The 24801-nt window shown below is 45.8% G+C and overlaps 1 protein-coding gene across 1 annotated transcript in view; it reads right to left on the bottom strand.

Annotated features, from left to right (window-relative positions):
- Nucleotides 1-14980: 14980 nt before the first annotated feature.
- Nucleotides 14981-24801, bottom strand: part of FMNL1 (formin like 1) — a 62713-nt gene continuing 52892 nt past the window's right edge. The window contains exons 19-26 of the mRNA XM_040438648.1: nucleotides 24015-24083; nucleotides 23834-23914; nucleotides 23322-23451; nucleotides 22759-22922; nucleotides 22132-22233; nucleotides 21695-21781; nucleotides 19166-19286; nucleotides 14981-15982 (exon numbers count right to left, since the gene is read on the bottom strand). Of these exons, the coding sequence (XP_040294582.1) occupies nucleotides 15882-15982; nucleotides 19166-19286; nucleotides 21695-21781; nucleotides 22132-22233; nucleotides 22759-22922; nucleotides 23322-23451; nucleotides 23834-23914; nucleotides 24015-24083 (855 nt within the window). The 3' untranslated portion in view covers nucleotides 14981-15881. The remainder of the gene's footprint in view (nucleotides 15983-19165; nucleotides 19287-21694; nucleotides 21782-22131; nucleotides 22234-22758; nucleotides 22923-23321; nucleotides 23452-23833; nucleotides 23915-24014; nucleotides 24084-24801) is intronic.

The following is a 24801-nucleotide window of genomic DNA, read 5'->3' as shown; positions in this document are numbered from 1 at the left end:
CTGGCTAGGAGACTGGATGAAGAGGCGGCATCGCGGAGGAGTTATCTACTGGATTCCGGATCTTCGGCTGGTGGGGACACGGCAGCCAGGTGAGGCCTCTTGGGGAACTTTAGCGCAGATTGTTGGGGGGGCTGGGGGTGTTGGGGGGGCCCCAGTAGATGTTAGCAGGGGTTTGGGACAATTATTAGGCGGGCTAGCAGGTTTGCTTGCGGGCTGGGGGATGGGGGGTGCGTCTCCGTTACCAGCGTGGGGGGTGTCTGGGTTTTCCGGTGGCGCTAGTGGGAGTGTGGGAGCCAGTTCAGGAGTAGGGTCTGCGGTAGCGTCAGTGCAAACGCAGGCGGGGGGTGCGGCGGAGGATGAGACGGTGCGGATGGATGACAGGGCGAGAGGGGAGGTGTATGTCTGTTTTGAAGGCCCGTTGGGGGCGCATTTGAAACAGGAGGTGAGGGAAAAGATTTGGAAGGGGGAGTATGTGGAGATTTTTTCTCTGCTTCGCTTAGACAAGTTTAACCTGGATAGGGTGAGACGGGAGGAGGGTAAGAAGGAGGAGGAAGAGAAGCGGAGGTACCGGCTGATACCGCGGACGTTTACAAACTGGCTGCAGGCGTTCGCGATATTAGCAAGCGTAATTGGGGAAAAAGCGCCGGAGTGCTGTTCGGCGTTATTTTGTTATTTAGATGCTGTTGGGGAGGCGTACAGGGTGTATGGGGGGGGTAGCGTGGCTGCGGTACGACGAACAGTTCCGGCAGCGGAAGGCGGTGCGGCCCGAAATAAAGTGGGACCATAAGGATATCGCGCTGTGGTTAAAGGTCACGGCGCCGGTGAGACAGGGCCAGTCCTTTCGGGGGGATGCAGGAGGCGGAGGGCAGTCCAATGTCGCGTCAGCATCAGCGAAGGGGCTTTGTTTCGGATTCAATGATGGGACATGTAAATTCGGAGCAAAGTGTAAATTTAAGCACGAGTGCTCAGTGTGTGGAGGGTCGCATGGAGCAGCGCGGTGTTTTAGGGGTAACAGACAGAGGGGGGGGGGATTTTAATAGCAAAGGGGGAGACGCCAGTACGCCTGGGAAGGATGGGCCCGTTTCTAGATAGATATCCGGATAGGGATGCGGCAGCTTTATTGCAGGAAGGTTTTTCCTTTGGTTTTCGGATACCGTTTGTTCAGGGTGATGGGTTGTTGATTAGGAGAAATTTGAGGTCGGCGTTGGAACATCCGGAGGTGGTAGCGGAAAAGCTTAGCAAGGAGGTCAGTCTAGGCAGAATGGCGGGCCCATTCGTGGACCCGCCTTTGCCGAATTTGCGAGTGTCGCCGTTAGGGGTAGTGCCAAAGAAGGAGAGGAATAAGTTTAGGCTTATTCACCACCTGTCTTTTCCGAAGGGCTCGTCGGTCAATGACGGTATAGACCCCGCCTTGTGTTCGGTGGTTTATACCTCGTTTGATGCGGCAGTGCAGTGGGTTAGGAAATTTGGAAGGGGGGCGCTATTAGCAAAGACTGACATCGAGGCTGCGTTTAGGTTGCTGCCAGTTCACCCGGATTGTTTGCATTTGTTGGGGTGTTTTTGGGGGGGGGGGGAGTTTTTTGTGGATAGATGTTTGCCTATGGGTTGTTCCCTGTCCTGTGCGTACTTTGAGGCGTTCAGCTCATTTTTGGAATGGGCGGTGGCGTATTCGGCGGGTTGTGAGTCTATTATTCATTACCTAGACGATTTCCTATGTATTGGTCCGTCGGGGTCCAGGGTGTGCGCATTGTTGTTGCATACATTGGAGTCGTTGTTTGGAGTTTTTGGGGTCCCGCTGGCCTCGGAGAAGACGGTTGGGCCGGTCACGGAGTTGAGTTTTTTAGGTATTGTGATTGACACGGTTAGGATGGAGTGTAGGTTGCCCTTAGATAAGTTGGAGGATCTGAAAGGGGAGGTAGCGAGGGCGTGTCGTTTAAAAAAGCTGCAGTTGAGGGAGCTTCAGTCACTGCTTGGAAAACTTAATTTCGCGTGCCGGATTATGCCTATGGGGAGGGTGTTTTGTAGGAGGTTGTCTATGGCGACGGCGGGGGTGGTCGCACCACATCATTATGTTCGTTTGGGAAAGGAGTTGAGAGCGGACTTGAAGGTGTGGGGTTCCTTTTTGGATTGTTATAACGGTCGCTCTCTGTTTATGGGTGATGTGGTGAATTTGTTTGATTTTGAGTTGTTTTCAGATGCAGCAGGGAGTGAGGGTTTTGGGGTTGTTTATTGCCGGGGGCAGTGGTGTGCGGGTCGGTGGCCTGACAGCTGGGTGGAAAGAGGCTGGGTAAAGAATGTGGCTTTGTTGGAACTTTTTCCTATTGTGGCGGCGGTGGTGTTGTGGGGGGAAGTGTTCCGTGACAGGAAAGTTCGGTTCCACTGTGATAATTTGGGAGTGGTACAGGCGATAAATGGGTTGTCAGCCTCGTCAGGGTTGGTGGTGAGGTTGTTACAACAGTTGGTGTTGGAGTGCCTGTTGATCAATGCGTGGGTGGTGGCGGTGCATGTGCCGGGTGTAGAAAATGGCATAGCTGACGCTCTTTCTCGTTCACAGTGGGACCGGTTCCGGCAGTTGGCTCCAGACGCGGAAGAGTTTGGGAGGGAATGCCCGAGTTGTCTATGGGAGGTACTGGAAGAACGGTAGCCAATCTCATTCAGGCATCGCTGGCGCCTAGGACGTGGGAGCTGTATTTAAAATCGTGGCAGTACTGGGAGGATTGGTGCAGTCAGTTGGGGGTTGGGGTGGGGGACCTGGAGGTTCCTATGTTGTTGTTTGTGGGGCACTGTAGGGAGGAAGGCTGGTCTGTAGCGAAAATGAATAGTTGCATGGCCGGTTTGGCGTTCGGCTTTAAGTGTAGGCAGCTGCCGGATGCGACTAAGTCATTTTTGGTGACGCGGGCGTTGAAGGGGTGGCGCAGGACGGGTACAGGGTGTGATGGCAGGAGACCGGTGTCCTTCGGGTTATTGTTAAGACTGGGCGAGCAACTGGGGGTGGTATGTACTTCGGAGGTTCGTTTGTTCCGTTTAGCTTTTTCATTGGCGTTTTTTGGGGCATTACGGGTGGGGGAATTGGTTAGTCCAACGGTGCGTAAGGCAGGGGGGTTGCAGAAGACGGATGTGGAGTTATTTCAGGACAGGCTAGAGTTTGTTATTCGCCGGTCTAAGACAGATGCGGAAGGACGGGGGCGCAGGGTAGTGTTGTTTGGGGTCCCGGAGTGCGCTATGTGTCCGGTATTGAGCTTGCGTGAATATTGGGGAGGTAGGAGGAGCGATACGTTGCCGTTGTTAGTGCATGGGGATGATTCCTTTTTGTCACGCTTTCAGTTCGCGGCGGTTTTTTCGAAGTGTCTAGTTCGGTTGGGTTTGGGGCCTGACGGGTATTCGAGTCATTCATTTAGAATCGGGGCGGCAACGGAAGCAGCGAGGTGGGGGTTGGGGGATGAGATTATAAAAAGGATTGGGCGGTGGGAATCGGTTCGTTTCAGATCATATATTCGTTTGCATAGCTTGTAAGGGAACGGCCAGGGGGGCTGGTAGGGGATCGGGTTTTCTGTATGCAAGGTTATTATTGGTTGGTCTTGGTTTTGTTTTTTCTTTACAGATGCAGTGCCGGCCCTAGTGTGGATCCTCGGACATTATGTCTTTTGGGGGGCTGTCCGGGCAGCGGTTCGGCCGGATGGTCAGCAGCTGGGGTTCTCGAGGTCCGTGGCGGTGGTGAGATGGCTAGGGCGGAGAGGTATGGTTTGGGCCGGGGTGTTGCCGGAGATTCACAGGTTTGTGAGGCAGGATAGGGCACCCGAGGTGTTGGTCTTGCATGTGGGGGGTAATGACCTGGTAGCGCGGCCATTTAGGGAGTTGTTGCAGGGCATTAAGTTTGACTTGCTGAGGATATGGGCATTGTTCCCGCGGATGGTGATGGTATGGTCCGATATAGTGCCTAGGATGGTGTGGAGGGATGCAAGGTCCGTGGAGGGCGTAAACAGGGCCCGTGTTAAGGTGAACTGGGCGATGGGTCGGTTCATGGCCAGGAATGGGGCGGTGGCAGTGAGGCATATGGAGCTTGAGAAGGGTGTGGGGGGGTTTTGGCGGGCTGACGGTGTGCACTTAAATGCGGTTGGTTTAGACATGTGGTGCTTGGCAATCCAGGAGGGCATTGAGGTGGCCTTGCGTTTGTGGAGGGACGCTCAGCCTTAAGGCGGTCAAGTCTTCGCGTCAGTGGCGGGGGGAGGTCCTTGAAGTTGGTCATATTCACAGAGGAGGATGCTGGGAGGGCTCCATGGTGAGGGCTGGACTCCCAGTGGTGACGGATTTTAAAGGGGCCATTCAGTGGTGCTTCTGAGCTGGAGGGCAACGGCTGGAAGCAAGATGGCTCATTCAGTGGGGTTTCTTGCAGTTATTTGGGGGCTTCAAGGACCTCCCCTCGGGGGGGGAATTGTTATTTATAAATGGTTATGTTTATTTGTTAATAAAAGACGGCTGCTGTGGCCGATTTATTCCAAGATCGGTGTCTGTGTGTCATTTTGGGGTCAGGTTGAGTCGAGAGATGGGTGGAGTTAGTTTCAGGATTTTTGGGGGTAAAAAGGAGTGTTGGGGGTCGAGCGGCAGATAACCAATACCCCTGTCAAGTTATGGCCGGACTGAAGGGCGTAGCCTTAGGGGAGGGCATCATGACAGGGGTTTGGTTTAGGGAGACCCCCTGGTAGTGGGATAGGTGGGGTTAGTGGAGATGGGTGGATGAAGCTGGGTAAAGGGGGATTGGGTGGTCTCAGGGCAGGGGTGTGGTCAAGGGGTTAAATAGGAGAGCAGGGAGGAAGACAGGGGCCATTTTGTGGAGAAATCCGAAGCAAACTCCCGCCCACCCCCCCCCCCCCCCCCCTTTTTTATTTGGTTATAGGTTTAGGGGTATGAGTCTTAGTGTACTGAAGGCAGGCAGGGTTGTGTAGGTGTCACGGTGGCTGTGGCGGGGGGAGGTCCTTGAAGTTGGTCATATTCACAGAGGAGGATGCTGGGAGGGCTCCACGGTGAGGGCTGGACTCCCAGTGGTGACGGATTTTAAAGGGGCCATTCAGTGGTGCTTCTGAGCTGGAGGGCAACGGCTGGAAGCAAGATGGCTCATTCAGTGGGGTTTCTTGCAGTTATTTGGGGGCTTCAAGGACCTCCCCTCGGGGGGGGGAATTGTTATTTATAAATGGTTATGTTTATTTGTTAATAAAAGACGGCTGCTGTGGCCGATTTATTCCAAGATCGGTGTCTGTGTGTCATTTTGGGGTCAGGTTGAGTCGAGAGATGGGTGGAGTTAGTTTCAGGATTTTTGGGGGTAAAAAGGAGTGTTGGGGGTCGAGCGGCAGATAACCAATACCCCTGTCAAGCGTTTTCTTTGATGGCCAAAAAGTTCAATTTTAGTCTCATCAGACCAGAGCACCTTCCTCCATACATTTCCATAACAACACAGCCATTTATCTTCACTGCTGTAGGTGAGCTTTAAAGGAAATCTGTCACCAGGATAATCGCTATTGAAGTAAAGCCATGGCCTAATAGCACTTACTACCTTATTTCAAGATGTGCCTTTGTTCTAGCAATAGATGTTTTTATCCTCTGAAAATCCAGTTTATTTGGTATGCAAATAAGCCAGTAAGGTGTCCCTGCCACAATGTCTCCACCCTCAAAAGACTTAAAACCCCACCCCCAGGTCCTGCCAAGCCACACCCTTAACTTGTTAGAACACGCCCCTTTCACTCCTGAGCCGACAGGGATTGAAAAAATGAAGGTAAAAATCAACTTCTGTCAGCTGTAGGGGTGGGTGGGAGGGTGACTTTCTCCCTGCAGCTCACACTCAGACAACACAGTGCTTCTGTCTTAGAGTGAGCTGTTCAAAAGGCCACGCCCCCTCCCACTCAGCCAACTGAGTTTGAAAAAATGAAGGTAAAAATCAACTTCTGTCAGCTGTGGGGGGTGGGCTGCTGTGGAGGTCCAATTTTTAGGGACGGGGCACTGTTGGGGGGGGGGGGGGGGTCAGTATTAACCACCTCAGCCCCCAGTGCTTAAACACCCTGAAAGACCAGGCCACTTTTTACACTTCTGACCTACACTACTTTCACCGTTTATTGCTCGGTCATGCAACTTACCACCCAAATGAATTTTACCTCCTTTTCTTCTCACTAATAGAGCTTTCATTTGGTGGTATTTCATTGCTGCTGACATTTTTACTTTTTTTGTTATTAATCGAAATTTAACGATTTTTTTTGCAAAAAAATGACATTTTTCACTTTCAGTTGTAAAATTTTGCAAAAAAAAACGACATCCATATAGAAATTTTGCTCTAAATTTATAGTTCTACATGTCTTTGATAAAAAAAAAATGTTTGGGTAAAAAAAAAATGGTTTGGGTAAAAGTTATAGCGTTTACAAACTATGGTACAAAAATGTGAATTTCCGCTTTTTGAAGCAGCTCTGACTTTCTGAGCACCTGTCATGTTTCCTGAGGTTCTACAATGCCCAGACAGTACAAACACCCCACAAATGACCCCATTTCTGAAAGTACACACCCTAAGGTATTCGCTGATGGGCATAGTGAGTTCATAGAACTTTTTATTTTTTGTCACAAGTTAGCGGAAAATGATGATTTCTTTTTTTTTTTTTTTTTCTTACAAAGTCTCATATTCCACTAACTTGTGACAAAAAATAAAAAGTTCTATGAACTCACTATGCCCATCAGCGAATACCTTGGGGTCTCTTCTTTCCAAAATGGGGTCACTTGTGGGGTAGTTGTACTGCCCTGGAATTCTAGGGGCCCAAATGTGTGGTAAGGAGTTTGAAATCAAATTCTGTAAAAAATGACCTGTGAAATCCGAAAGGTGCTCTTTGGAATATGGGGCCCTTTGCCCACCTAGGCTGCAAAAAAGTGTCACACATCTGGTATCTCCGTACTCAGGAGAAGGTGGGGAATGTGTTTTGGGGTGTCATTTTATATATACCCATGCTGGGTGAGAGAAATATCTTGGCAAAAGACAACTTTTCCCATTTTTTTATACAAAGTTGTCATTTGACCAAGATATTTATCTCACCCAGCATGGGTATATGTAAAAAGACACCCCAAAACACATTCCTCAACTTCTCCTGAGTACGGGGATACCAGATGTGTGACACTTTTTTGCAGCCTAGGTGGGCAAAGGGGCCCATATTCCAAAGAGCACCTTTCGGATTTCACTCCTCATTTTTTCCTGAATTTGATTTCAAACTCCTTACCACACATTTGGGCCCCTAGAATACCAGGGCAGTATAACTACCCCACAAGTGACCCCATTTTGGAAAGAAGACACCCCAAGGTATTCCGTGAGGGGCATGGCGAGTTCCTAGAATTTTTTATTTTTTGTCACAAGTTAGTGGAAAATGATGATATTTTTTTTTTTTTCATACAAAGTCTCATATTCCACAAACTTGTGACAAAAAATAAAAACTTCCATGAACTCACTATGCCCATCAGCGAATACCTTGGGGTCTCTTCTTTCCAAAATGGGGTCACTTGTGGGGTAGTTATACTGCCCTGGCATTCTAGGGGCCCAAATGTGTGGTAAGTAGGTAAATGACCTGTGAAATCCGAAAGGTGCTCTTTGGAATGTGGGCCCCTTTGCCCACCTAGGCTGCAAAAAAGTGTCACACATCTGGTATCTCTGTATTCAGGAGAAGTTGAGGAATGTGTTTTGGGGTGTCTTTTTACATATACCCATGCTGGGTGAGATAAATATCTTGGTCAAATGCCAACTTTGTATAAAAAAATGGGAAAAGTTGTCTTTTGCCAAGATATTTCTCTCACCCAGCATGGGTATATGTAAAATGACACCCCAAAACACATTCCCCAACTTCTCCCGATTACGGAGATACCAGATGTGTGACACTTTTTTGCAGCCGAGGTGGGCAAAGGGGCCCATATTCAAAAGAGCACCTTTCGGATTTCACAGGTCATTTTTTACAGAATTTGATTTCAAACTCCTTACCACACATTTGGGCCCCTAGAATGCCAGGGCAGTATAACTACCCCACAAGTGACCCCATTTTGGAAAGAAGAGACCCCAAGGTATTCGCTGATGGGCATAGTGAGTTCATGGAAGTTTTTATTTTTTGTCACAAGTTAGTGGAATATGAGACTTTGTATGAAAAAAAAATTTTCCACTAACTTGTGACAAAAAATAAAAAATTCTAGGAACTCGCCATGCCCCTCACGGAATACCTTGGGGTGTCTTCTTTCCAAAATGGGGTCACTTGTGGGGTAGTTATACTGCCCTGGCATTTTCCAGGGGCCCTAATGTGTGGTAAGTAGGTAAATGACCTGTGAAATCCTAAAGGTGCTCTTTGGAATATGGGCCCCTTTGCCCACCTAGGCTGCAAAAAAGTGTCACACATGTGGTATCGCCATATTCAGGAGAAGTTGGGGAATGTGTTTTGGGGTGTCATTTTACATATACCCATGCTGGGTGAGAGAAATATCTTGGCAAAAGACAACTTTTCCCATTTTTTTTATACAAAGTTGGCATTTGACCAAGATATTTCTCTCACCCAGCATGGGTATATGTAAAATGACACCCCAAAACACATTCCCCAACTTCTCCTGAGTACGGCGATACCAGATGTGTGACACTTTTTTGCAGCCTAGATGCGCAAAGGGGCCCAAATTCCTTTTAGGAGGGCATTTTTAGACATTTGGATACCAGACTTCTTCTCACGCTTTGGGGCCCCTAGAATGCCAGGGCAGTATAAATACCCCACATGTGACCCCATTTTGGAAAGAAGACACCCCAAGGTATTCAATGAGGGGCATGGCGAGTTCATAGAAATTTTTTTTTTTTGGCACAAGTTAGCGGAAATTGATATTTTTAATTTTTTTCTCACAAAGTCTCCCGTTCCGCTAACTTGGGACAAAAATTTAAATCTTTCATGGACTCAATATGCCCCTCACGGAATACCTGGGGGTGTCTTCTTTCCGAAATGGGGTCACATGTGGGGTATTTATACTGCCCTGGCATTCTAGGGGCCCTAAAGCGTGAGAAGAAGTCTGGAATATAAATGTCTAAAAAATTTTACGCATTTGGATTCCGTGAGGGGTATGGTGAGTTCATGTGAGATTTTATTTTTTGACACAAGTTAGTGGAATATGAGACTTTGTAAGAAAAAAAAAAAAAAATTCCGCTAACTTGGGCCAAAAAAATATCTGAATGGAGCCTTACAGAGGGGTGATCAATGACAGGGGGGTGATCAATGACAGGGGGGTGATCAATGACAGGGGGGTGATCAATGACAGGGGGGTGATCAGGGAGTCTATATGGGGTGATAACCACAGTCATTGATCACGCCCGTGTAAGGCTTCATTCAGACGTCCGGATGCGTTTTGCGGATCCGATCCATCTATCAGTGCATCCGTAAAAATCATGCGGACATCTGAATGGAGCTTTACAGGGGGGTAATCAATGAGAGGGGGGTAATCAATGACAGGGGGGTGATCAGGGAGTCTATATGGGGTGATCACCACAGTCATTGATCATGCCCCTGTAAGGCTTCATTCAGACGTCCGGATGCGTTTTGCGGATCCGATCCATCTATCAGTGCATCCGTAAAAATCATGCGGACATCTGAATGGAGCTTTACAGGGGGGTAATCAATGACAGGGGGGTGATCACCACAGTCATTGATCATGCCCCTGTAAGGCTTCATTCAGACGACCGGATGCGTTTTGCGGATCCGATCCATGTATCAGTGCATCCGTAAAAATCATGCGGACATCTGAATGGAGCTTTACAGGGGGGTGATCAGGGAGTCTATATGGGGTGATCACCACAGTCATTGATCATGCCCCTGTAAGGCTTCATTCAGACGTCCGGATGCGTTTTGCGGATCCGATCCATCTATCAGTGCATCCGTAAAAATCATGCGGACATCTGAATGGAGCTTTACAGGGGGGTAATCAATGACAGGGGGGTGATCAGGGAGTCTATATGGGGTGATCACCACAGTCGATGATCATGCCCCTGTAAGGCTTCATTCAGACGTCCGGATGCGTTTTGCGGATCCGATCCATCTATCAGTGCATCCGTAAAAATCATGCGGACATCTGAATGGAGCTTTACAGGGGGGTAATCAATGACAGGGGGGTGATCACCACAGTCATTGATCATGCCCCTGTAAGGCTTCATTCAGACGACCGGATGCGTTTTGCGGATCCGATCCATGTATCAGTGCATCCGTAAAAATCATGCGGACATCTGAATGGAGCTTTACAGGGGGGTAATCAATGACAGGGGGGTAATCAATGACAGGGGGGTGATCAGGGAGTCTATATGGGGTGATCACCACAGTCATTGATCACGCCCCTGTAAGGCTTCATTCAGACGTCCGGATGCGTTTTGCGGATCCGATCCATCTATCAGTGGATCCGTAAAAATCATGCGGACGTCTGAATGGAGCTTTACAGGGGGTTGATCAATGACAGGGGGGTAATCAATGACAGGGGGGTGATCAGGGAGTCTATATGGGGTGATCAGGGGTGATTAGGGGCTAATAAGGGGTTAATATGTGACGGGGGGGGGGGGTGTAGTGTAGTGTAGTGGTGCTTGGTGCTACTTTACTGAGCTACCTGTGTCCTCTGGTGGTCGATCCAAACAAAGGGGACCACCAGAGGACCAGGTAGCAGGTATATTAGACGCGGTTATCAAAACAGCGTCTAATATACCTGTTAGGGGTTAAAAAAAACACATCTCCAGCCTGCCAGCGAACGATCGCCGCTGGCAGGCTGGAGATCAACTCTCTTACCTTCCGTTCCTGTGAGCGCGCGCGTTCACAGGAAGTCTCGCGTCTCGCGAGATGACGCGTATATGCGTGACTGTGCGCAGCGCTGCCACCTCCGGAACGCGATCCTGCGTTAGGCGGTCCGGAGGTGGTTAAGGGGCGGGGTGCTGTAGATGTCACTGTTATAGTGGATAGTGTTTATCTTTTAACGACACATACAAACATTAAATGAAATAGATTAAATATACCCGAGCAAAGCCGGAAGGCAAAAAAAAACTTCCCCCAATTTCCCCCACTTAAGGGGAAAAAATTCCTCCCCAACTCCAATCAGAATAACTCCCTGGATCAACGACCCCTCTGTAGTAGCTATAGCCTGTAATATTATTACACTCCAGAAATGCATCCAGGCCCCTCTTGAATTCTTTTAGTGAACTCACCATCACCCCCTCCTCAGGCAGAGAGTTCCATAGTCTCACTGCTCTTACCGTAAAGAATCCTCTTCTATGTTTGTGTACAAACCTTCTTTCCTGTAGACACAGATGGTGTCCCCTTGTCACTGTCACAGTCCTGGGGATAAATAGCTGATGGGATAGATCTCTGTACTGACCCCTGATATATTTATACATATTAATAAGATCTCCCCTCAGTCGTCTTTTTTCTAAAGTGAATAACCCTAATGTTGATAATCTTTCAGGTTACTGTAGTTGCCCCATTCCAGTTATTACTTTAGTTGCCCTCCTCTGTACCATCTCCAGCTCTACTATGTCTGCCTTGTTCACTGGAGCCCAGAACTGTACACAGTACTCCATGTGTGGTCTGACTAATGATTTGTAAAGTGGTAGGACTATGTTCTCATCATGGGCATCTATGCCCCTTTTTGATGCAACCCATTATCTTATTGGCCTTGGCAGCAGCTGCCTGACACTGGTTTTTACAGCTTAGTTTGCTGTTCACAAAAATTCCTAGGTCCTTTTCCATGTCAGTGTTGCCCAGTGTTTTACCATTTTGTATGTACGGGTGACTTGCATTATTCCTACCCATGTGCATAACCTTACATTTGTCAGTGTTCAACTCCAGTCCTTAGGACCACCTGCCGGTCTTGTTTTCAGCAAGTGATATAATTAGTGTCAATGCATAAGGACTTTGCACAGGTATTCATTTTGTGGGCTATTCTCAAAACATGACCGGCAGGTGGGCCCTGAGGACTGTAGTTGGGGAACCCTGGTGTAGAGGACTCATGCACGTCAGAGGAAGTTTTTGGTATGGGAGTGGGATGGTAGGAGGGTTAGGTTTCCAACTTTGACATTGATTGAAATATTCCATGCATATTATTGTAAAAGCCACCCCTGATATCACTCATAGAACATCTAATATAATAAAAGTGCACTGCAGCGAGCAGCCTCTGTGTAGGATTTATATCTTGGTAGAAGAGTACATGCTTTGCTTGAGTAGCAGCATAATTTCAGGCTCCTCTGGTCTCCATGAATTACATCACAAAAAAGTAAAAATTTCAAGCTTTTTTTTTTTTTTTTTATCCCCCCCCTTCCCCTCTTCTTTTCTTGGAGCACTCCGTGCTGTTCAGTTACATTTTGTCCCAATTGACAATGAATGGGAACAAAACGGAAGCATTTTTCTCCGGTATTGAGACCCTATGACTGTTCTCAATACCGGAAAATATTAACGCTAGTGTGAAAGTAGCCTAAGGCTTGCATGCAGGTGAGTAGCTACAGGCTCATGGGCCCTGGTGCAAAAGTTCAGCTTGGGCCCCCTTCCCTCAGTGCTTTGTGGCCAAGGAAGGACATAGTCTTTGTGCTGCCTGATGCAAAAATTGAACCCCCCCATGCCAAATTTTTTACCTGACCCTTTCTCTCCAGCCAAAGGTGTTACATGACCAGCAAGCACTTTCTATAATACTGGTGTCTTCTTGGGCCCCCTCATGACAACTGTTGCCTCTGCACCCCCTATAGCTACACCCCTGCTTGCATGTATGGTTTGTAACTGCAGTTATTGAGTCAGAAGAGCATGATTTTTTTAATGCTCTGTGCCTGAGCACTTGGCAAAGCTCACTGTGTAAGGGTCCATTCACATGTCCGTAGAGTATTGCGGATCCGCAACACCCCCGGCCGGCACCCCCATAGAATTGCCTATTCTTGTCCGCAATTGCGGACAAAAATAGGACATGTCCTATTTTTTTCTGGAAGTTCGGGCCGCGCTCCGGAAATGCGGATGCGGACCGCACACTGTATGCTGTCCGCATCCATTCCTGCCCCATAGAGAATGAATGGGTCCGCACCCGTTCCGAATAATTGAGGAACGGGTGCGGACACATTCTACGGACGTGTGAATGGACCCTAACTTGATGTGGTCTGTCACTTTATGGCTCAGTTGCTGTGGTTGCTAAATGCTTCCACTTTGTAATACAGTTGATGGTGGAATATCTAGGAGGAAACAAGTGTCATGAACGGACTTGTGCCAGCAGGACCATCCTATTACAGTTCCATTCTGGAATTCACTGAGCTCTTTAGAACGATCCATTTTTGTAAAGGCAGACTGTATAGCTAGGGGCTGGATTTTATACAACTGTGGCAATAAGAATGGAAGAAAAACCTGAATATGATTAGAAGGGTTTTCTAAGACTTTTTAATACTAATGTCCCATACTCTGGATATGTCATCAGTATATGATCAGTGGGGGTCCAACACCCGGACCCCCCCCGATCAGCTGTTTGACAAGGCATCGGCGCTCCTGTGAGCACCGCAGCTTACCAAGCACAGCGTACCGCACTCAGCCCCATTCACTTCTATGGGGCCGAACAGTGCCTAAGCCACATGACTGAAGAATGTGTCGTCACCAGCCTAGCAAAAGTTGAGAGAGCTACCCCGGGCACAGCTGCCTTCTCAAACAACTGATCGGCGGGGGTCCCCACCAATCAGATACTGAGGACCTATCCTGAGAGTAGTTCATTGGTATTAAAGTCTCGGAAAACTGCTTTAAGAGGTTTGTCCATGTAGTCTATGGTATTTAGAAGGGCTGCTCTTGAATAGCTTTTTTATTGTATTAACATGCAGACTTTTACAAAATGCAAAAACGTTATATAAACCAGAAAACCGATACAGAGAAAATGTTACTTTCTATGCTCAAGAATAACAGGCAGTGTGTAAAGTTAACTGTTAGATGCTAATGATCATGAATCGGGCATACTCAACCTGCGGCCCTCCAGCTGTTGTAAAACTACGACTCCCACAATGCCCTGCTGTAGGCTGTTCGGGCATGCTGGGAGTTAGTTTTGCAACAGCTGGAGGGCCGCAGGTTGAGCATGCCTGGTCGTTAAAATACGCTGGAGAGAATGGTACATTTTTACAAGAACCGAAGAGCTGCATCTTGGAGACCAGTGCTGCAGGCCTACACCTGTAGATGGCAGAGGTTTATGGGAAGTCTCTAATACCAAGCACATGTCTGCCTCGCTGGCTGCATAAAACAGCATATACTGACCAACTACAGAGTCCGAGGATGATGGTATTTATGCTGCTAGTGTAATACATGGAATGATGCTGACTCTGATTCACTGCAGACGTAATCCCCTCGACGAAGGGAAAGAGATCAGGCTCTTGCTGAATCAGAGCACATATGGTGCAGTCTGATTCACTGATAGAAATGCTGGACAGCTAATATAAATGGTGACATCTGTCATATGTTTCCCTGCTAGCATCATGCGAGAATACCACAGCAGTGTCTGCAGTCCATGAATACCTGGCTGCTGCTGCTGCTGCTGATTATTTAATTAACCCCCCCCCCCCCCCCACCCACAAATGACATTATGAAGCTTTTGTATAGATCTGAATACAGTGTTACTGCCAAAACACATCAGCTCAGTGAAACTTCCCCTCCCTCAGTATACACTGGCCTTAGACATAACAGTGTGCTAAAAAATATCGTACCACCCTCTAACATCATTATTATTATTTTTATTTCTTTGAATCCAACATTCTCTGCTTATTTTTACAAATGTATCTCTACAGTGTTTTTTGAGATCCATTTTTCTAATACAGAGCTCCAAATTCCCTGCAGTGACAAATTTAAAGTCAAGCAGGTTAACTACAGCTGCCACTAGAGGGAGCTGACTGAATTAGTGTTCTTCTACTACTATTATATATACCACAATGCAGTAAACTCCCTCTAGTGGTGACTGTAGGCAACGTGTGTTTTTTAGTTTTTTTTAAACCTGTCACTGCAAGGGACTCTAGCTTTTAGTAATGGGGACTGCAAGGAATGAGCAACTTGTTAATCTCAGCAGCCTATAGTCAATGATGCTGTGTAGCTTTGACCCTACATAGGAGAGGGCGCAGGTTATGCAAGATGTGCCAATGTACTATATACAGAATGGGATACATAAAATAACGTATATTATGTGACCTATAAAGCTGCTTATCCTATTTACATTAGGGTACATTATATAAAATGCTGATGTCAGATGTATCAGTGGAGGGTTGTCATGGGATTCGCATCATCATCACTTATTTGATGAATCTCCTAAAATGTTCTTAATACGGGGGATACTGAAAACTTTTACCATCCTATTGGATCCCTGTCCCTACCTCTTCCTAGTGGATGGAATGGCAGTCCATAAATATGGGCTATACTATCTCGCCAAGAATTGGTCACCACTGTTCCTGCCCTCGTGCTGGGCGCCTGAGGAGACTTGAAGGCTGTGGGAACCTTTGCATCTGTGCCCCTCATAAGAGATTGCTCTGTTAGTTGGAAATGTTGCACTAAAAATGTCAGGCAGGCCTTTATAATTTTGGTGAGATACATGCAGCTCAATGTGTGCTATATTATTATATATAATTTTAATTTTTTGTGCTAGATCCTACTGTTCCCTCCCCATCAGATCAGCTGCACCTCTATACATCTGCTGCACAGGTGTCTGACAACTGTGCTCCACTTTGTTTAGATTTAGCGTATTTTTATGTCATCATCTAGATCAGCGTTTCTGAAATATGATTTTGGCTGTTTCAAGGATTCCGTGAATCCGAGAAAAATGCACCAGGCACATAGGGCCAAGTGGTGGGTACTGGAAAGTGAAACACATCTCCACTCCTCTAGGTCTTAGACTGGTATGTCTGTGGTGGTCACTGTTGTCCCACTGTTTTGCTTCTTCCCGCTTCTTCGGGCAATGTCTGTTCTTCTGTATGGCTGGTTCCTCAGATCTGCCAGGGATGGAAGAAGTTGACATAAGCATAGTTCTGGACTGTTAAATTGCTAAAAATGTACTCTTAAGTTCCCAGCCCACTCTTAGGTCTCCAACTCTACCCCAAACCATTTACATAGGTTCCCTTTTAAAGGGGTTTTTCAGTTTCCTCAAAATAAGCTGGGAAACCACTGTCAAAGTTTGTTGCTTACACAGTGCTTTGACGCCTCCTTGAAGATGCTCTTGGATTGAAGAACACCATCTATTACCTCTAATTCCTTTGCTATAAATGGTTTATATAAAACAAATCTTAGAGGAGTTATCCTGGAAATAATATTGATGACGACCTATCCTCAGAATAGATCATCAAAATCAGATCAGCGAGGGTACGACACGTAGGGGACCCCCCCCCCCCCCCCCCAGATCAGCTGTTAGGAAGACTCTACAGAGCTCCCAGCCTCTCCTAAGGCATGTGATGTCACCGTACATCGGTCACATGGCCTAGCCCTCATTAAGGGCTTCATAAAGTAGTGACCGACGCCCTGATTTCAGTGATGTCAATCATGAGATAAAAATAAGTGGTTGCCAAGAACCGGCATCGTAATCATCGCAGGTTGGGCCTGGAAAAGGCAGCCTCAGAAGAGTCCTGGTTATTCATGAGCTTCTGCTCTCCCCGTCCCCTGTTGATTGACAATTCTCTCCTAGGGAGCAACTAAGGAGCAGACTGTCAATTATCAGCAGGTGGGCAGGAGTTAATGAAGAACTGTGACTCTTTTCCAGGTCTAGGCTGACGAGTATGATGACAGTTCTTGGCAACCACTTACTTTTGGCTCATAAATGACACACCACTGAAAGCAGTCTGTCTGTTGCTACTTCGTGCTGATCTTAGTGAGGAAAAAAAATATATATATATGAATGGTACGTTCACTTTAAATCCATAGGCCCCTTTCACACGAGCGAGTTCCACGCATTGGACTCGCAGCGTGCGTCAGCAAGAGCACCCGTCCTGACCTCCCAGCACTGACTGGGTCACATAGTATTATATTGCTTTCTGCTGGTAACCCTTACAGTTCCGGAATGTATTGTATTATGCCTCATTCACATGTCAGTGATCTTGAGCCAAAACCAGGTGCAGCTCTAAACACAGAACAGGTGCAGATCTTTCCCTTGTACCTTACGTCTGTGGAGGCTCCAGTCCTGGCTTTGGCTCACAATCACTGATGGAAATCACTGACTTGTGACTGAGGCTTAACACTGACATGATGCTAAATTCCAGAACTATAAGGCCCCTTGCACACTGACGTCACGGATTTGGTCCGGATGCGTTGCGGGAAACCCGCGCGAGTGCGCACACTATTTCAGTCAGTTTTTTCCATGCGAGTGCAAAGCATTTTAATGCGTTTTGCATGTCCGTGATAAAAAACTGAATGTGGTAGCCAGACCCGGACTTCTTCACTGAAGTTCAAGTTTGGGTTCGGTGTTCTGTAGATTTTATTATTTTCCATTATAACATTGTTATAATGGAAAATAATAGCATTCTTTAATACAGAATGATTAGTAAAATGTCCCTTGAAGGTAAAAAATTATAAAAAAATTACTCACCTCATCCACTTGATCGCGCAGCCTTTATAGTCTACTCGCGATCAAGTGGATGAGGTGAGTAATTTTTTTATTATTTTTTACCTTCAAGGGACATTTTACTTGGCATTCTGTATTAAAGAATGCTATTATTTTCCATTATAACAATGTTATAATGGAAAATAATAAAGTGAATGGACCTCATCCCTATTTATTATCATCTCCTTAGCAACCATCCGTGAAAATCGCATAGCATCCGCACTTGCTTGCGGATGCTATGCAATTTTCACACAGCCCCATTCACTTCTATGGGGCCTGCGTTGCGTGAAAAACGCAGAATATAGAACATGCTGCGATTTTTCACGCATCACACAAGTGATGCATGAAAAACACCGCTCATGTACACAGCCCCATTAAAATTAATGGGTCAGGATTCCGCGCGGGTGCAATGCGTTCACGTCATGCATTGCACCCGCGTGGAAAACTCGCCCGTGTGAAAGAGTCCTAAGGGTTACATAGCATCAAATCAATATAATGCTATGCAATCCCTACAGTGCTGGGAGGTCAGGATGGATGCTGTCGCTGACACACGCTGTGCTGCAAGTCCAATACGTGGAACTCGCTTGTGTGAAAGGGGCCTAAAGGGAAAATCCATAAATTGACATGCTGCGGATTTCTAACACAGATTTGTACGGAGTTATCATACAGTGCCCATAGACATGTATGGGGCCTTACTCTACTTCTGTATAGGCTCCATACAATTCATACAGGGGAACTCAGCCTTTTTCTGTTGGTTTCCTTATGATTTGTGCCAGTGGCCAGGACAGAAGGATTTCTGCCTAAACCCTTTTCAATGACCCGTGGGCCATTTTTCTACTGCCTCATTTGCTAAAAATTGTTCCTTTTAGAGGATAGAGCCCTGACTAAGTTTTCACCTCCAGTAGAAGAGGAGATAATCCCAACTAAGACTGGGCCCCCTTTTGCCGTGGGCCCCATAGCAGTCGCATGGTCTGCTGCTATGGTAGTTATGCCCCTGATTTGTGCCTGGGTCCATCAAGGCTATTCTTTGCTTGTAGGGTTGAAAAAACTTATAATAAGGGCTCATGCACACAAAAGTGTGCCAGCTGGGCCCATATTGCGGCCCACAAACAGCGAGTCTGCAATATACGGGCACCGGCCGTTTGTGCACCACATCACAGATGCGGACCCATTCACTTGAATGGATCCTCAATCCGGAAGGTGCAGTGCGGAATGGAGACACAGAACCCCACGGAATCACTACAGAGGGCTTCCATGGGGTTTCTGTCTGTGCCTCTACACCGCAAAAAAAATAAAATAGAACTTGTTCTATTTTTTTTGCATTGTGGATGGATCACGGACCTGTTCAAGTTAAATGGGTCTGTGCCAACCACACAGACTGTGTCCGTGCATTAGGGAGCGCAATTGGATGCACTGAACGGGCGGCAAAAGTGTATGAGTCCTAAGGCACGAACAAGTGTAGTGCCTATTGCTATGTAAAACAGGACCACAGAGGCTCTGGGTGCAAAAAGATTAATATTATCTCGTCCGATAATGGCAACAGTTCCCTTTTTCCTTTATTTTTTGTCTTCCATCATATGTTCACCTGTTATGATATCTTCTATAGCCCAGTTTTCCTCATACACTCGTGGCTCCTTCGTCTGCAATTTCTTGTTCAGCTCTGCCATCAGATTGATAGGTGGTTTTGAGGATTTCATAGCTGGAGACTGAAATCCATAAAAATACAATTCAAATTTATTTTGTTCCAAAAGGGTTGGTATATAACAAATAATTCCAGTAACCCCACTTGAGTGAAAGGTGTTCATTGTTGGAGATTGTTGCTCTGACAATCTTCCCGACTATGGCCTATAACTTTGAAGGGACACCAAACATGGAATAATAACCAAACAAGATATAACAGTCTGCTTATGTGTGTTTGTTTTGCTCTTATTTTGTCAGATCACAATTGGAGACCATGAAAAATAAAATAGAAAGTCCAGTGCATGCGAGCCAGAAAGTCTAGGAGGAGGCGGCAGCTTGGTTTAGTCTAGATACTTTTTGCCTACACAGTAAGTGTGGCCAATTTGTTGGAAGGAATCTCCTAGTCACTAAAAGTATAAAATAGATCTAGTAACAGAACCAGCCATAGAACATACAGCTGAATAGCTAATCTGCTTAGTTATGCAGTGATTATATTTCTCCCTTTTACTGCGTAATAAGGGCTCATGCGCGCAAACATATTTTTGGTCCGCATCCGATCCGCATTTTTTGTGGGTCAGATGCAGACCTAGACGGCACAGCTATGTGCTGTCCACATCCGTGTGTCCATTCCATGGCAAAAAAATAGAAAATGTCCTATTCTTGTTCGTTTTATGGACAAGGATAGGACAGCTCTATAGAGGGCAAGACATTCAGTTTCTCAAATTGTGGCCTGTGCACGGCCGGTATCCCTGTTTTGCAAATCTGCAGTTTGCAGAGCTCAGAACATCCAACAGTCATGTGTAGGGATGAGCAAATCAACTTCGGATGAAACATCTGAAGTCAATTCGCATAAAATTCGAAGTCAATTCGCAGGAGCTCCATGCAGTATTAGAATGTATTGGCTCCGATGAGCCGAAGTTATTGCTTTGCGATGTCTTGTGAGACTTCTCACAATAACTTCATAAATTATTTAGTACTGTAAAAAAACATTTCCCAAACTCTGGTTCGGTTCCAAGGTACCACTTGGAACCCAACCCGTGTGTTTCATCCGAAGTCTATTCGCTCATCCCTAGTCATGTGCTTGAGCTCATAATTGTGCATATTTGCCTTTAGGCAGCTTTGGAAAACTGAGTAGCATGAGGAGATATGCTAGAGATCAAACTACATATAAAGTATATACTCAAAGTTGTCCTGATAGTATATTTATGGATCTAGTGTATACAGAATATATGTACCAAGTGTGGGCCCCATTACATCTCTGCAGAGGTTGTTATCCAGCTTTCCCAGACTTATGAATATTGAATTTGCCCAGTTATATAGTGATAAATCCCTTCATATAGCTAGAACAATTTACCATTTCATTCAAGTTAGAAAAAGCTAGGTGGCAAGACTGTACAGATGCATTGGTGTCAACAGATTATGTACCATATGATAGATTCACACAATGTATCAGGGCAGCATTATATTTTATATAATCAATATGCCCCACCACTGACACCCCCACAGAGGTTGTCACTCAGCTTTCCCAGGCTTCAGAATGCCAGATCAGCCTATTTATGAATTGGAAAATACCCAATACTGTAGAATACCTAGCTGCGTTAACTAGTCAGGAGCCTGGAAAAGCAGAGTAATAATCCCAGAGACAAATCCTGCATGCTGTAGCCTTGCAATGTAGATTTGTAATTCAGGGTCTCAGGAATGCTGGGTAACAAAATATATGGACCTGTAATAGGAACTGCTAAATCCTAAGTCTTTCAGTGTCCTGGGGAAGCTGTAATAGAGAATGCAGAATACTTATTCTACCAAGATAAATCCACCTCCTCGCTCCCAAATAGTGCAGTAGCTAGGCAGATTTGCCTTTCAGGGTTCTGAGAAAGCGGGGTTACTTGCGCAATATAAGAGCATTATAATGACCGTATGTACAGCTCCACAAGACTTGTAATCCAGGTCTCCAACACTGATGAATGTCAAATTTGCATAGACAGACAGTGAGAAATCCTTCCTGCTTATATAGGCAAATGATACTCTGGCACCTCGAAAAGCTGGGTAGCACTTTTTGTAGTGTTGGTGAACTGGTACTGTGAAGTATACCTGCACAAACACAGGAGGGAGGGGGGTTTGTATGAAACTGTTTTGCAGCTTCCCCCTCTTTCACAATTCTCTGGGTAGCCATTGAAGTCTATTGGTGTTAATCCCTGCCCCTTTCCTAAACTTCCTGCTTGGACTGAGGTTATGCTAGTTCGGAATCTGTCCCCAGTCAAAGATCTAGGCAGTTCTCTGAAGCCAGGAAATCTGCTAAAACTACTTTCGGTAGCAGATTGCAGATATCCATGCGGAAAGAGCTAAAGAGAAACTTTCCCTTGTGGGTTTTGCTTCTTTTTTAGTGGCCCTTTGAGAATATGTTGATTCCTCTAGAAATTATCGAATTACACACCAACTCTGGTTTCTCCTGAGATGGCGTCTTCTCTTCAGTGGCTGCTGCTTCCTGTTTCTGCCACGTCTCCAGATCCTGTTCAGCATGCTAATAGAGAAGTAATGGAGAGAGTAAAATGAAGCTGTTCATATAGGTAATGTATTGTGTGCAATGTGCAGCTCAATGGCCAAAATATAGACAGGGCAACCTAGGAAAGGTGTGTTTTTTGTTGTTGTTGTTTAAAAAACAAACAAAAAAAACACTTTATATAGATATACACTATACATTAGTGCCACTCTTGTCCATAAGTTGTATCTGGTATTGCACATCTAACTACTGTGGTGAAGATCGTCAAAACGCCAAACCAACCCTAAACTTCCTACTGTTTAGTTGTAAACCTTTTTCAATAATTTTTTTGACCTTGTTAATTTGGTTACCAAAATATGAAATATTCTTGCCTTATAAGCTCTTCCGAAGCGAAGGAATATAGGGAAGAAGGTGGATGGAGCAGTGGTCTTGCTGTTCTCGCCAAAATACCCTACAACAGCTTCATATGCTTCCTGAAAGTAAAACAAGGAGAAATAAGGACATGGTGAAGCATAAGGGTGCCAACTGAGCAGAGTAGCGTATTAAAAAATGTAAATGATCACAGTGCCAATGTGTAGCAGACACTTTCCATACCATCTTACATCTAAGTCCTGGCAGAATGTTAGTTTCTCATACTGTCATTGTGGTACATATGTGGTTTGCCCAGACTTCTGGGATTGATAACTCTGTGATAATTCTAGTGTCTATGTGTTCATGTCCAGTAGTCAAAGACTATAATCAGCAGTGTACACAGAAGAGAAGGGGCACAATATTAGGAAGCCCATTTAGACCACTGTTGAGTTTTCCCACCCATGACAGAGGGGTCTGGTGTTGGGTCACGATAAGGGTGTTGAGGGGGAAACAGTTTGCTTGCTAATACTGCACATGTTCTTGCCATCCAGAGCTGTCTTCCCGTTCTCCAAAGGCCTTATAGTTTGCCTCTATGGCATCTAACACCCTTGAGGGCAATCATCAAATGTGTAGAAGCCTGCAGTCACCTGTGCTGTCTTTGAATCCGCTACAAGCCTTGTCATGACATCCATGTTGGCTTTTATAAACTCCTTGAGGGTCACACAGTTGTCCTGCTTTGTAAACTCCTTCTGGGCCTGTTCCATTCCAGTCTGTAGTGAGCGGACATCAGACAGCACTGCATCCAGAGAGACTATGGAATGAACATATACAAAAATAACATGTCAGCTAGACTTGCTTTAGGAAGCTTTAAGATAACCTCCCGCTTCATCAAGTGGCCTTCAGAAATGAAGAAGTATATGGAAAAAGTTTTCCTCAGCATTTATACCCGTGAGGGAATACTTGGTTTTTCTTTGGGGTTTCAATGGGGAATCGTGCAATGGAAATATACCAGGGAGCGTGCTGTGGTTTTAAATAACTGCAGCAAGCCTTAAAATTCACACATGGTTCTGCTTTGGGCTGAAAATATATGTTGAAAATAAATATGTAATCAGAAGTTAGACGGGCTTTTCCTAATGCTGCCATAGTCTTTGGCACTAATGAGTATACACTGCTAGCTCTTTGATAGCTTTATTGCAAATCCCTTAGATACCTGTGGCAGCCTTTTCCAAAAAATGCAATTCTGACTGAAAACTGGACAACTGCGGGTATTTTTCATTGATTATCCGCACCAGATAATGTAACAGTGTCTGCTTTCGGTCCGTTGATTTGGTATCCAGAAGCTAGCCAGAGAAAGAGCAAGAAGAATATTTTGGTTATGAATGACAAAACTGTTGACAGACTCCCTGCAGTCTTGCCTAAAACTGGACCACCACCTTATTATAATAATGTAGCTCATGCAGAAAAGAGGTTTAGGACCCCCTTGGACACCAGAGCCCAGGATCAGCACTCCCTATATACTGCTTATATGGAATATATGGGGAAAGATCAGTACAAAATCAGAGGTACAATATGGGCCCATAGTAGGCGATGGGTTCTCTGGTAAATCTATCTATATTATGGCCAAGCTCACAAGCCCCAAGACAACAAATGTTTCTCTTGTAGGATCATACAACCTATATGTCAAGATTACCCACTAGTCAACTTCAAAGCACAAGTCCTCACCGTATCCAGAGACTGGAGCCGGAATCCATAGGCTGCTCCTCTCTTACTGCTGTTCATGAAATTGCCAAATGCCAGAATCAGCTGCCAAAAAATGCAACCCAGTTGTTAAAGAGGAAACATGAATGGGTACAAGTGTTGAGTAGTAAAATTGGGGGACATACTGTAAAATTAAAATAGTTACCTCCAGGATGCCTTTTAGCTTTTCTGATGATTTGACTGAAATTGATGCAGCAATCAGGGCATTAAGTTGCTGGAGGAAATAAAAAAAAATAATGGAACCTCGCTGGCCTTATTTTTACATTCTCAGTTTCACCTCTAGATATAATGTCACATCTGTCCACATGTATAATATCTTTACATTTCTAGAACTGTGAGCCGGTAAATTTCTTCATCCCATTTTTACAGTCAATGGTCCTTCACTTTTGGACAATCTCCTTTATTATTTTTTATTAGAAGGGCTCTAAGCTGATTACAGGGTGTCCAACTTCTGCCATCCCCAGCGTAATTTCTCAAGCATTGCACAGTTTTCATTTAAATCAATGGGCCATCCATATAATGCTGGGTTATCCAGATAGATGCTCTTTGTGGCTGTTCCCTGCTCTGGCTAATAGAGAAACATTCTGAAAGGAAAACTATTTACTATTAAAACATGGCTACTTTCTTTCTTGGCCACAGGCTATGTGTGGTACTGCAGCTCATCTCGAATCACTTCAGCGGAGATCGAATTCAGTTGCAATATTAGGGCTCATCCACACGACCGTGTGCCGGCCTTGCCCATGCACCGACCGTGTAGCCGCAGTCTTCAGAAGTGGACCCATTTACCTGAATGGGTTTCGCGATTAGCATCAGATGGTCCGCACCGCAAAAAAGTAGTGGACGCACAGACAGAAAACCCACGGAAGCACTCTGTAGTTCTTCCGTGGGCTTCCGATCTGTGCCTCTGTTTTACACCATACCTCCCAGATAGC

Source organism: Bufo bufo, chromosome 6 (genome assembly GCF_905171765.1).
Source record: "Bufo bufo chromosome 6, aBufBuf1.1, whole genome shotgun sequence".
NCBI lineage: Eukaryota > Metazoa > Chordata > Amphibia > Anura > Bufonidae > Bufo > Bufo bufo.
This window is presented reverse-complemented; position numbering and strand designations above follow the sequence as displayed.